Here is a 14,390-nt window from a genome sequence, read left to right on the forward strand (position 1 = left end):
TATTATTCTGTATGAATTATTTTAATTTTGGCCATTTTGCAAACTAGAAATACAGCTTACACAATTGGCGGAATAACTTGACATTCGCGAGAAATTACAATATTTGGATCCAAAGTTTTTCCAAAGTTTTCTAGTAAACTGTCACTAATGTTAATTTTTGCTTGCAGAGTAGGATATTATAACAATATTAGTTAACTTGTTAAGTCTATACAGAATGCAAAATTTATATAACACGTATAAGTTTATATAAAATGTGCGTTCACCGTTATACTTATGTATATTCATACTAAACACATATAATTCTTCCACATCTTAAAGTAACAGCTCAAAACAATAAGGCTTGTCTAGATGAACTTTGTATTTTTCGTTTTAAAATTTAGTTCATGGTCATTAGAAAATATTACTTATTGATTGACAACAATGAGTACTGCAGATATGTAGATGCAATTTTTTATATTTTGCGAGTCAAAGGCTCATTACGAGTAAATGTCCTGTCCCACGAATATCTATTCCGGTTTTGAGGTTGTTAAAACTATAACAGTGAGTTGCTCAGAATTTTTTTTCTTAATTGATAGACCTACACAATGATTACCATTTTGCGTTTTTGAGTAAAAGTCATAAAACTTTTTAATGATTTAAGACATTTTTTTGATATTTTACTTTGTTAAAATTGTTAAGTTTGTATAAAATATTATTCAAAAATTTACTATTTAAAACTTAGAAACATACTCGTATGTACATATACATATAATTATCTCCAAAGTTGTGATAATTTCAAATAAACAGCATTATAATTGAAACTGATGTATTGATGTATTATAATCTGGTCTATTTAAACGATTATGATGACTTGAAACATGGCTTGAGAATTGTGAAGTTGTGTCATCTCCATGATTAGGTGAAGTTACTAGTAGGACCGGCTGTAGATTTAAAGATTTTCTTGAACCAAGGCTTATACCATCTTGAAATAAATGTAAAATATTTTTTGTAAATGATTTTTATGCTATTGATTTTATTATTACCTTTATAAGCTGAGCTTTGATACATTGGTTCTGGTTGGAGCCGAATATTTTTTGTTGCCAAAATAAATGCTAATGTAGCCAAAATTATAGCGTCAATGCAACCTAAAAATCAAATATGAAAAAGATCCAGATATTCAAAATATTTTTATTTAAATTAATGTAATTTATTTTAGAGAAAAGTAATGCGTAGGACAATACAAACAAGTTGCCTTTTTCGTTGCTTATATTGTATTTAGTACTATTAATGATTGCGTACGGTCACTTTAATTTTGATACTTTGAAATATGCCATTTTTATGTGAAAATATGAAATAAAAATATATCTCTCCTAATATATTTCATACTAACAACCATATGTAAGGAAATTAAATGTGTGTATAATTAAACCAATAAACCGAACATTAACGTAACCCTTACATACGTATATATTTACTTAACGTATACAATATTTACTCTTTTAAATATTGAAATATTTTAAATAATAAAATAGTAGACGTTACAAAATTTTTACACCGCAAATCAAAAACAAGTACATGTTTCCTTCAACAATTGGTAGAAAAATATAAGCATAAATTAAACTATTAATGATACAAAATAATTATTACAACAAAAGAAATACAACCTAAATTGAAACCTAAACATACACAAATAATTCGGACATATTTCATAATTTAAAGATAATTTGATATTAAAATTTCATCGTTAAAGTGACAGTAGAAGGAAAGAAGTAAGAAAAATTAATATATACATATATGCCATATACATCTATCAGGCCATCAAGCTCAGAGAGCAAATCAAAAATAAATTCTAAATTTATATGGAGTTTAAATGGAAGGGATATCGGAATTTATTTGTGTGAAGAAAATTAATTAATATTTTTGGGTGTACTGATGTTTCTAATTGATTTAAAATTTAAATTTCAAAAAAGTTGGTTGGTAAATTTCATCTGAAAAATGCATTTTAAAAAAATAAATTGCAATTTTTAGCGCAGACATAATTTCTTGTCTTCCGAATGGAAGGGTACTGAATTACAGAGTAAAATTTTTGAATAAAAATTGTATTTAAAAAGTAATTGAAAAAAAGCAAAAAAAATAGTTATTTTAATCTAGATGGCTTTTAAAACTATACTAAATAAAAAGAGAAACATAAAGAATACTCAAAAATTTCACAGAAAAAAAATATTTAAATTGCCATACTTCGAAAACATAAAACATTAAGAATTGTTTTTGCAATTTTTTCCGATTCAAAATTTCGGAAAATAATTTCCGCTTCATGGATATACTATATAGTAATATAGTATGTAATGGATATAATGGATATAGTGGCCTAATGGATATATATGGCATTAGTAAAACAAATATTTCACGAAACGGTTTTTATCACGAATTTTAAACAATAGCAATTTACCAACTTAAATAGCTTGTTTTTTTTTAAATTTTAATTGGAAGCATATGGTACAAAAGTATCGTGGCATTAACATGATATATACACAAGAAATAATTTTCCAAGCAATAAAATTGTTTAAGTCGAACAAAGCCTCAAGTTTTGATTATGGAATAACTTTGGATGTCAAACTAAGATGGGAAAAACACTAAAAGCAGACTAAAATAGTATCAGAAAACAAAAATAAGAAAATTATTTCCTCCTAGATCGTAGGTCTAAATTGAACATACAAAATTAAAGTAATGACATATAACCAAATAACAAAGCCTTTTCAACTATGAAGTAACTTTTAAAAACAAGGTCCTTCCCAATGTTGTCGGTACGTATGTGCACAATAGCGACATTCATAGGTATTTAAGTGTCCCCGAAGTAAGTGAATAAGTAGGGAACTGTGCCATTTAACAGCATATGACATAAAGGTCTCTCGACCTATAGAGGAGGGTGCTAGAAGAGAAAGACTGAAACGAGACCTTTCGATATAGCCTAAATTGCTGTGACAGCACTTTCATGCCTTGCTTTACGCAGACACTAAAATACAATAGAGCCAAACTAATGTTTAGCCAGTTTTAACAATTTTTTTTTTTTTCTACTAGGTGAAAAAATCTCAAAAAACGAAGAAGGACGGCTCTATCTGCCTCTCCTCCGACAGTGGGGGAGCGCGACTTCTACCCTAAAAAATCACCTAAATTCTGAATGGATAAAACTGGTCCTACAGGCCAACTATTACCTCCGCGCTAACTTGGTTTTTCCGTGCAGAAATTAAATACCTTCCATAAGGAAATTGGAATTTAACATTTCGTGTTAAATCGAATGGTCTTGTTCATTTAAGTCTTTCTGTCATAACGCCATTGTCTAGCAGCCGAGCTGCTTCCATATTTACATGCTGTTCTAGACGAGCCCTATGCTTTATAGCACAACTCCTAATTTCATCCACAACCAAAGGAATTCCTAAGAACCTGTGGATATCGCTGTTACGTATATACCATGGCGCATTTACCACGCCCCGTAGAACTTTATTGTGGAAGGTTTGAATTTTGTTAATGTGAGTCTTTGTGGCACAACCCCACAGCTGAATGTCACAACGCCATAAAGCAGGTACAACGTTGAGCCCAATATACTGCCTTGAGGCACACCTGCCTTTATTTCTCTTAGCGTGGAGTATTCAGCATCTTGTTTAATTCTAAATAATCTATCAGCTAAGTAAGATTCCAAAATTTCTACAAATGACGATGGTAACATTTGTCCTAACTTAAGTATAAGGCCCCTGTGCCACACCTTGTCGAATGCTTGTGCTACGTCTAGAAACATGGAAGAGCAGATTTCCCTATTTTCCAAGCCTTTTTCTATAATATTAGTTATTCTATGAACCTGGTCTATTGTAGAATGGTTTCTTCTAAAACCAAATTGATGGTTCGGTATTAGGCCCCTATTTTCTATTATTGGCTTCAATCTCCTTAATAGCAGCTTTTCAAAAAGCTTGGACATCGTTGGTAACAGTAAAATGGGCCTGTAAGACTTTGTTTCCCTCAAGGATTTCCCGGGTTTCGGCACCATAATTACCTCCGCAACTTTCCAAGCACATGGAACATACCTTAAATCCATAGCTGCATTCATGATTTGCGTCAGATGTTCCAATGTCTTGTCTGGTAGCTCTCTCAGTACTTCCGCAGTAATAAGATCAAAACCTGGTGATTTTTTCAACTTCAGGGATCTTATCTCTTTCGCGACCTCTAATTGAGTAAGTGGAGCTATGCTGTCTGCTTCATTTGCGATAGATTCTACCAAACCCACATCTGAGGTTATTCCGTTTGGCGTGAATATGTTTTCCAAGTGATCAGCAAACAATTCAGCCTTCTCTATATTGCTCCTCGCACAACTGCCATTTGCTTTCATCAGTGGCGGAGTGTGCCTAATCGGTCTCTTTTTGCTCCCTGCCGCCTTCCATAAGGACTAATTCGTTTCCCTCGTAGCTGACAGGTTCTTTATATAATATTCGTATGTTGCCGATTTAAATTCTTGGATTTTTCTTTTAAGCACCTGGGAAAGTCTGTTTAAAACAGTTTTATCATCAGGGTGACGCGAACGTTGCCATCTACGTCTGGCCCTTCTCTTTTCACCTACTAAATCAGTTATTTCTCGAGGATAACTATTTGCTGTCGGTTTGTACTTTGACATTTTTGTATTGTTCCATGCAGCTCTTTGTATGATTTTAATTAATCCTTCTAACTCCACATCTAATTGCTCTCTTGATTGTATATTAATATTTACGTCAATATTGTTTATTATTTCGTATCTAAAGCTCACCCAATCCGTAGTGCTATTTGTTAAACTGGGCCTAAATAATGTTTTAGTTACTTTTTCACTTAGTTTTAATATGACAGCAGAGTGATCTGAATTAAAATCATAGTTATCTTCAAGACTTAGAAAGTTTTCTGATATTTTTTTGGTTATAAAAAAGTCAATAACATCAGGAATCTTGTTAGTGTCAGTAGGCCAATAAGTAGGAGTGCCAGTGCAGTGATAGCAACAACTTAGCTCTTGAAAAGCTTTTCTTAGCTTTCTTCCTCTAGTTGAGGTGATTCTAGAACCACAATCTGTATGTTTGGCATTATAGTCACCTCCTATAAGATATCTGTGTCCATACTTGTACAGGAGATCTTTAAAAGTATTCTTCTTAATGCTGCAATTTGGTGGACAGTATACAGCACCAACACTAAAGTTCTGTTTAGTCGATTAAATTTTAATCGAAATATGCTGAATTTCAGCCGTTTCTATCTTGAATTCTTCATTATGTTCTATACTTTCTTTTATTAGTATTGCACTACCTCCTCTTGGCTGATTGCTGGGATGTACTGCTTTATAGCAATCATAGCCCTTTATTTTAAGGCTCGTATAATATGTCAAATGAGCCTCCGACAGCAAACAAATATCTATATTTCTCGTTTTGAGAAAGACCTCCAATTCTTGTTTCTTATTAAGAACACCATTAGCATTCTAAGTATACGTACCTCATTTACGTGCATCTTTTCTTAACTTCTTTTCTGTCCCCGTATACATCTCAGTGTATGCATTTTCTATTTTTATTAATCTTTTAGAGATCTCGTCAATTCTAATCAACATACTATGCATCATTTGCATAATGTCTGCGTCAGTTCTTTTTGTTTGTGGGGTTTTGTTCTCAGGTTCCTTCATTTTCTTTTTTTGTGGGGTTTTGCTTTGAAGCACTTGTGAATAAGATATTCCCTTTAACACCTTACTAGGTGCCGTCGTTCTATCTATTTTTGGAGTTCTTTGTTCATTAAATTTGATTTGGTTTTGTTTGGTCTTATTCTTTTTCAATCTTCTTTTTTGCAATTCTTTTGCAACCAAACAACCTCGATAGTCAACCTCGAATTGCAGTTCGCACATTTGGGCTGAAAATTATCCTTCTTTTTGCACTCCGCTGTCATATGATTACCAGCACATTTTACACTTCTAGCCTCTCTTTGGCAAAACTTTTGTGTGTATCCAAATCTGTGGCATCTCTTGCATTGAGGAATGGATTTGCTGCTTCTAAGAGCTTCAATTTTTACTCTCTTGTGCTGTAAGTATTCTATTTTATAGATCTTGTTTATCTCTTCCGAATGGTCAAAAGATAACATAAAGAGCGGAAGTTTTACTGAAATATATTTTCCATTTTCCTTCTTCCTTTTGATTTTATTTACAACATCTAGACATTTAAAGCCTTTGCTAATAAGCTTTTTTTATCGACCCTATTGTGTAAACAATAGGTAGGTTATGTGATGGCAACAAATTTTGCATATCGAATTTTCGGTGGGAACGTACTTCTCCATAGTAGGGAAGTGTAAATTAACTATTTTTAGCAATCTGTCGGTCTGTCGGTCTGTCCGTCTGTCGGTCTGTCGGTCTGTGTGTGCACGCGTGTATCTCAAGTTCGACTGAACCGATTTTGATGAAATTTTATATGTAAGTTTGTTTCCACCATGGCACGGATCGATCAACTTTTGGTATATGTCACGCCTCGGGAACTGCACTTTTTAGCGGGCCTGTTTTACATTTTCGAACATTTTGAAGAAAATATTCTACCGATTAACTTGAAATTTTATATATAAGCTCAGCTCGACCGTCCGCAAAAATTCCTAACTTTTGGAAGAAATCAGACATCAGCAACTGGGCGTTTACTACGGGCCAAATATACATTTTTGTGTATATAAAGAGAAATAATCAACCGATTTCATTGAAATTTAATATATGAATTCCCCGTATTAAAACAATGAACATGTAAATTTTTTGGAAAGATCAGGCATCGGCAACTAGACGTTTACTACGGGCCAAACATACACTTTTGTGTATATAAAGAGAAATAATCAACCGATTTCATTGAAATTTAATATATGAATTCCTCATATTAAAGCAATGAACATATAACTTTGTTGGAAAGATCAGGGCTCGAAAATTGATTTGCGGGCCGATTTTACATTTTTCACCATATCCACAGAACAAATTGATGGAATTTCTTGAAATTTGATATTTGGGTTCTGGTTGTTACCCAAACTAACTGGCGAGCATTTCAGAGAATTCGGGTAGCACAAAGCGAAACTCTACTAAGAGCCAAATTTACTTTTTTCTAAATATGTTAACTATAAGCTTACTAATGTCCTAAAAATTGGAAAGAAGTATTTAACAGACATTTTTATAATGTTCTGTAACACTTTCATTTAACTAGACAATACACAATGCGGTCGGTTATGTGCTGACCACATCAGATTTTTTTATATCCTCTGGCTCACACGCTTGAGGGAGATTTCTAGCCATAACTTTAACTGGCCTCGTCAGTTTATTCTCATACGTGTGACACTTTAGTCTAGCCTTATTTATAGCTTTTGTTAGTAATCTGTATTCATTTTCATTTTCCACATTTATTTTTAATTGGTCATTATTCATCATATTGACCCTAACGTTTATTCTTTCTTCTTTTAATATCTTAACTATGTGGGAGTAGTTCTTAATGTTGCTCAATATAACCGGAGTAGGCTTGTGCTTTTTTGGATTTTCAGCCTTCATTTTAGGGCTGGTTTCATTATTTTTATTAACTGTCGTCTCTGAATTTATTTTAGGAGACGACAGCATTATTCCGTTTTAGGATCCAGTCAGTTTCTCTTGCCAGTTCTTCCTCGTCGGTTTCATATACAATAACTTCCGCATCTTTGTTTTTCTTTTCTGTTGATGCAGATTTTATTTGATTTTTTAAATCTACATTCACTGCCTGTAATTTGCAGATCTTGTTTTGTAGCACCTTACAAAGATTCTCCAACTCGGTTAGTCTCGAGTCCTGAGAATCCAATTTATTCTCTTGTATGAGATGCCTTTTCATATTACCCTCTTGGGTTTTCATTTTCTTGTCTTCCGCAAACTTATTAGACTTTTTCTTAGAGTTATCATCCTTAACTCTGTCCTTTTTCTCTGCAATCACCAATGGGGGTGATCGCATGACCACCGATCTCCTTCTAAATGGGTCCATCAAAGCCGATCTACTATGCTGTAAGTGGTCTCCACCAGAATCCATGAGACCAGCATCCGAAGAGTGTGGATTTTCCAGCATTACTGGATTACCACCTGGGGTATTCAATCCTTGTGTTTTGTTCATTGCATTTGTTTGTTTTATTTCGGAGTTTTCTTCTCCTAGCCTTTGAGAATAATTCCCTTCGTGCAAGGCAGCACGTATAATTTCTGCCGTCCCTCAGGGACCAGTCGCTGACCAGAGAGCCGCCCATTGTGAGTCCGTAGCGTCTGTTTTAAGAATCACTCAAAAAAAATAGATGTAATTTTTACCAAGTATTTGGTAAAAGACGCTATACAATCATTTTTTGGTGATATTCACAATTTTTTTGTCAAATTTATTAAATTTTATGAGAAATTTGGTAATACCAACCGAAAAAAATTAGTAAAACATACAAAAAAAACTGGTAGAAAAATTCTTTTGATAAATGCAACAAATTATTAAGTATAAGTGACAAAAATTATTGGTAACGTGCTTACAAACGGATTTGTTAATTTCACAAAATAATTTAGTAAAATATTACCATGTTTTTTTACTAGAAGGACAAAATTTTTGGTAAAATTTCCAAATAAAATTGGTAACAATTACTTGCTTTATAATTTTTATATCTTCTTATCATATCTGCTTTGGTAAATTTCACTAATTTACAAGTTTTACCTTGTTTTGTAGTAGATTTTACAATAATTTGGAAAATATTACAGTACGATTTCCAAATTACTTCGATAAAGTAACGGTTTGTTGTAACACTTTATTTCGTGACCGATAGTCAAAGAAGATGTGTTTTTTAAAAGTTTTTTATAAAAATTGGAATTGATACGTTGGAAATTATAATAAAATTTGAAAAAGTGAATTTTATTGTCTTTAAAATGAAAATAAATAAAAAAAAATCTGATGTGGTCAGCACATAACCGACCTCAATGTGTATTGTCTAGTTAAGTGAAAGTGTTACAGAATATTATAAAAATGTCAGTTAAATACTTCTTTCCAATTTTTAGGACATTAGTAAGCTTATAGTTAACATACTTAGAAAAATGTAAATTTGGCTCATAGTAGAGTTTCGCTTTGTGCTACCCGAATTCCCTGAAATGCTCGCCAGTTAGTTTCGGTAACAACCAGAACTCAAATATCAAATTTCAAGAAACTCCATCAATTCGTTCCGTAGATATGGTGAAAAAAGTAAAATCGGCCCGCAAATAAGTCTTCGAGCCCTGATCTTTCCAAAAAATTTATATGTTCATTGCTTTAATATGAGGAATTCATATATTAAATTTCAATGAAATCGGTTGATTATTTCTCTTTATATACACAAAAGTGTATGTTTGGCCCGTAGTAAACGTCCAGTTGCTGACGCCTGATTTCTTCCAAAAGTTAGGAGGTTTCATCGCCGGTAGAGCAAAACTTATATATGAAATTTCAAGTAAATCGGTTAAATACTTTCTTCAATATGTTCAAAATTGTTAAACAGGGCCGCTAAAAAGTGCAGTTCCCGAGGCCTGATATATCCCAAAAGTTGATCAATCCGTGCCATGGTGGAAATAAACTTACATATAAAATTTCATCAAAATCGGTTCAGCAGAACTTGAGATACACGCGTGCACACACAGACCGACGGACCGACAGGTTGCTAAAAATAGTTTACTTACACTTCCCTACTATGGAGAAGTACGTTCCCACCGAAAACTCGATATGCAAAATTTGTTGTCATCACATAACCTACCTATTGTTTACACAATACGGTCGGTAATAACAAGGATAATTGAGCTCTAAAATTGAAAAAAAAGTTAAGTAAATAAAGTGAAAATATTATTTTAATAAGTTAAATAAATCTATGTTTTTCACTCTTTTGAAATTTTACAGGCACGACGGAAACATCTTATTTAAAGGTTTCAAGGAGTTCAACATCGACCCACATAGAGGTTGACGAAATTCAAGTCATGATATCTTTTAAGAATGAGTACAATATAAAGAATTATTAGGATATAAACTGGTAAGAAATCATACAAAAATATTTATTATTTTATACTAGATTTTTTATGTGATTGTATAATTTTTATGTTGCAGTTTGATATAAATTTGTTGACTCTCATATTACTTAAAAATAAGCTCTGAGTGTTTTGTAATACCTGCTGATTTCATAAAATTTGTAAAAACAATTTATTTTAAAGTTTTCTTTAAATGAATTTTCAGGTTGCATAGTCATCATCTCACCTATTATTAAATAAATTGGTAAACGAAAAGATATCATTATTACCAATATACTTTAGCAAAAATAAAAAATGGTGTGTTTGGTAAAGTCACCAATATCATTTCTTACCATTTTCAATTGTCATTATTACCATATGCATTTGTAATAATTACCATTTCAAATTTTTATTTTTACCAATATACTCTGGTAATTATTACCGTTTATTTTTATCATTTTTACCATGTATGTTTTTCATTTCTATCATCTTTAACTGTATAAGCATCAACCTTCAATTTACTATACATTTGGTAGAAAAATTGTAGTTTTCACCAAATTTACTTGTTAGCGCAAAAGTACCATGAAAAATAGTAGTTTATACTAATTTTTGGTAATTATTACTAAGTTTTTTTAGTGTGAAGTTGTGACCACCCAGGCCTTTGTAGGTTGGTTTAACGCCCCCAGTACTAATAGGTCTGATGACAATTCAAGTCCACCTATCATTATCTCTCAATTATTGTAATGCATTTAATATTGTTCTAAAACATTTCAATATCATCTCTTAAAAAGTTCTTAGTAACATTTAAACCTTCGCATATAATTCATTTAGTTTGAAGAATATCTTCAATTTCTTGCATTATGCAAACCTAAATAAACCGCCATAAATTTAAATCCAAAAATAGTCGATGCAACAGCATTTCCATAACCCAAAATATATGGTCATAAACATATTACCTTATTGACCTAACAATAATTGCTAACAAACAGAAAGAAAGTAAATATAAAATAAATGTAATAAGAATCTTATGTAAGTACTAACCTAAACATAAGTTTAAAATGTAACAAAGAAGAATGGTAAAAATATATCTATAAATAGTACTAAATAAAAGAAGATCAGTACAGTTGTACGAGTTGATTTAAGTAAGTAACACTGGTTGTTTTATTTAAAGATTGATACGGATGTTAAATATAATCCGTATACATTATATTTATGTTTAACACCTGCTTAAAAAAAGGATAGAAATAAGAGGTGGTATTAGAGTTATCAATACTCACTTATTACAGCTAAAGCAAATGCCCACTTAATTTCACATGATGACAATGCATATCGATTGGCATCAGCTCCGCAAATGGTCCGACATTCTTCCGAATTCCACCCAAGAGGAAATGTTGCACATCCTAGGATCATAAAAGCCGCTGAAAAAGAAATAAAAATTAAAGTGTAATTATTAAATTCATAAATTGAATTTATGTAATCAACATACTGAATATATGTAGGATATTCTCAAAATAATAACTATGCAAACGTAGCATACAAAAAACATTTATATAAAACGATTTCAAGATTATCGTAATGAAAATTCATATTACTTTACCATTTATTTGCAAGTTGATGTGACTTCAATGAAGTACAACAATTTTTCACAGCCTTTTCGCGGTTAAATGAAACACAATTCAAATAATGTATTCGAGTAATTACATGCCAAATCAGCCTTCTCAGGCAGCATTTCTATAAGATATAATTTTTGGCCGAATTGTGAGCTTCAGGAACAGAAATATAAGTTACATTTAAGTGAGATTTTGTTAAGAGCGCAGTTATCGAAAATAGATGAAATTTTTGAATTGAAACTCAATGATTTCTGAAATACAAGAATTTTAAGAAAATCAAACGGACAACAGGTTTTTTATATTTTTATATTTAAGATTTTTTTCACAAAAAGTTCTTTACCATCGACTTAATTTTAATATTATTGCAAACACTCACACACTTTCTTAAATCTTTACATATCGTAAGCTTGGCTTAATTGTAAATATTAAAATTACCTACATAATAATTCAGTTACAAAATTAAATTACATAAAATTATACACACAATATACATATATAACATGATAGCCTTATCAGCTTTCCAGCGAATTTCTTAAAGTACCGTTATGTCAGAAAACTAAAGATTCTTTTTTAGAGCCCCTATAGCAGTGTTGCTAATTTTACTGCAATTGTAGTTTTTTACTACATTTTGGCATTCTCTGCTACCATACTACTGCAAAGCCATTTTCACTGTTTTGCATTTATTCTCATTTGTATTGTTACAACCCGAATTAAATCTAGAACCTTGTTTGAAAAACGATTCCGCGATTCTTAAATAAATTCATATTTTAAAACTGAAAACTTGGATTTTTAATATGGAGCATAAATGCGAAATTTTGAAAGCGGTTACATTAAAGATATAAGTTTATTGAAATTTGTTTTGAATAGAATTCAACTAAACACCTAATAAATTTTTATTATGTAAAATTCTTTGTGTTTCTAAAATTCGAAATCATTTTCCAAAAAAAAGTTTATATTCGAAATTCTTAAGTTCACGCTTTGCATTTTTTTTGCAGCTAAGTTCCAATTAATTTTAAGATTTAAATAATTGCAAGAATTTTAAAAATTAATATACTTATATAAAAGTATTTTTATTATCATAAAATATTTTTGAAAATTTAAATAACAAAATTTTAAGCGTAATGATTATACGTTAATTAATACTAATTAATTCATAAAAACAATAAAAGAACGTTATAATTAAGCTCTGCAATTGTTTGTATTTTAAATATATTAAATGATTTTCTCGTGCAAATGTGAATAAGCCATATTGGTGACCCCTACTGAACGATGTGTTTAAAATTTCTATTTCAATAAGTCTATGTACAAAAGAATAAAATGTGACATACAGAATGATTCAGTAAAAAAAAAATACAATATTATATATCATTGTTTAGGGCATCAAAAATAGGTAAAGTTTTTATTTGGAACTAGTTGTCAAAATCCAACGGTTTCCGACATACGGCGATTTTAACGAATTTTCACGAAAATTTTACTAGCCCAAGTTTGTTTGCTTGTAACGTCCCTCGTAAAAAAGTTAGAGGCTTCAAATTAAAAGTTTCTAAAAAGGTTAGTAACATACTTTTTGATTTCGTATTCCACATGCTTTCGGAATACCAAGCATTCGAATTTTAGGAAAACGTCAATTTTTTCCATTTTGTATTTTTTTTTCAATTTTCTTCAAACCTACAATCTTTTGTAAAAACTTTAGAAACTTTAAGTTTTTCAATTACAGAATTTTGGCCACTTTAATTTAAGTCAAACGTTAAACAATCTTTTACGACTCAGGAGATATAGCAGAAAAACCATTTCCATGTCAAGATTTTAAAGGCCCTAATAATATTTATGTAAAAAATCAAAAAATTGTCAGTTTTTCCAAATTTCACTGATTTTAAGTGCTGTAATGATTAACCACTACTAATTTTTTAGTTAACAGTTACTTTAAAAAGCGGTTGACATTTTTAAAAACCGTTATTTTGGTAAAAAAAATAATATTTTTATTGAAATACAATAAATTTTATAGCAAAATCACAATTCTAGATTTTTTTTGAAACCATTTTCTGCAATTAAACTTATTACGGGGTGCGCCGAGCAAAATTGAACCGAAGATTGTCGAACTACTTGAAGGACCAACTTTTGTCATCACCCTCACTTTTTCTGGAGGCGTTAGCTTCTTCAGCTTATTTCGCTTCTGGAATCCCTATATAGGTTCAGCTATTCAGTATTTGGAGTAACAAGCTGAAAAAAAGCGAAAAATATGGGGAATTTCCTCTGAATTTATGTATTTCATTGAAAATCTTAAAATTTCACTTATTAGTATATTATTAATGTTGTAAAAACGCAATTTTAACTAAATTACAATAAAAAATTTAATACATAACTATATTATCTTAAACTTTAATAATGCAAAATAATTTAACCTTTGACAAAAAATTTACAATTATAAGAACTACAACAAAATAAAACAAATGATCTTAATCAAAATGCAAACTACTATGGCGGCTTCCGAAGGTATCGGACGACTAGTGAATGTATGTTTTATATTATTAAAAACAAAAAAAAATCACTTTTTTGAAATAACTAAATAAAACACCAGAAACTTCTATTTAACACACAAAAAATATATTTATTTGAATCGAATGATTTATTTCATTGAAAACTGATGACTGAATTTACAAATGATTTCTTATACTTAAGTTTTATTCTAATAAGTAATAATTGCTGATATTAACAAAACGTGTCTACATTTGGTGTGAAAGTTTTGTTGACATCCAATTTTAAAATTATGAAATTGGAGTCGCATACATATATGTTAT

The 14,390-nt window shown here is 30.8% G+C and overlaps 1 protein-coding gene across 2 annotated transcripts in view; it reads right to left on the reverse strand.

Annotated features, from left to right (window-relative positions):
* Window positions 1-634: 634 nt before the first annotated feature.
* Window positions 635-14,390, reverse strand: part of LOC129617142 (LHFPL tetraspan subfamily member 3 protein) — a 58,474-nt gene continuing 44,718 nt past the window's right edge. Inside the window, exons 5-7 of one of the 2 annotated variants that reach the window (XM_055532530.1) lie at window positions 11,263-11,403; window positions 1,023-1,124; window positions 635-920 (exon numbers count right to left, since the gene is read on the reverse strand). In XM_055532530.1, the coding sequence (XP_055388505.1) occupies window positions 895-920; window positions 1,023-1,124; window positions 11,263-11,403 (269 nt within the window). In that variant the 3' untranslated portion in view covers window positions 635-894. Of the gene's footprint in view, window positions 962-1,022; window positions 1,125-11,262; window positions 11,404-14,390 lie in introns of both variants that reach the window. The other variant, XM_055532529.1, reaches the window with a different exon arrangement.

Source organism: Condylostylus longicornis, unplaced genomic scaffold (genome assembly GCF_029603195.1).
Source record: "Condylostylus longicornis isolate FDR11 unplaced genomic scaffold, ASM2960319v2 ptg000422l, whole genome shotgun sequence".
Classification (NCBI taxonomy): Eukaryota; Metazoa; Arthropoda; class Insecta; order Diptera; family Dolichopodidae; genus Condylostylus; species Condylostylus longicornis.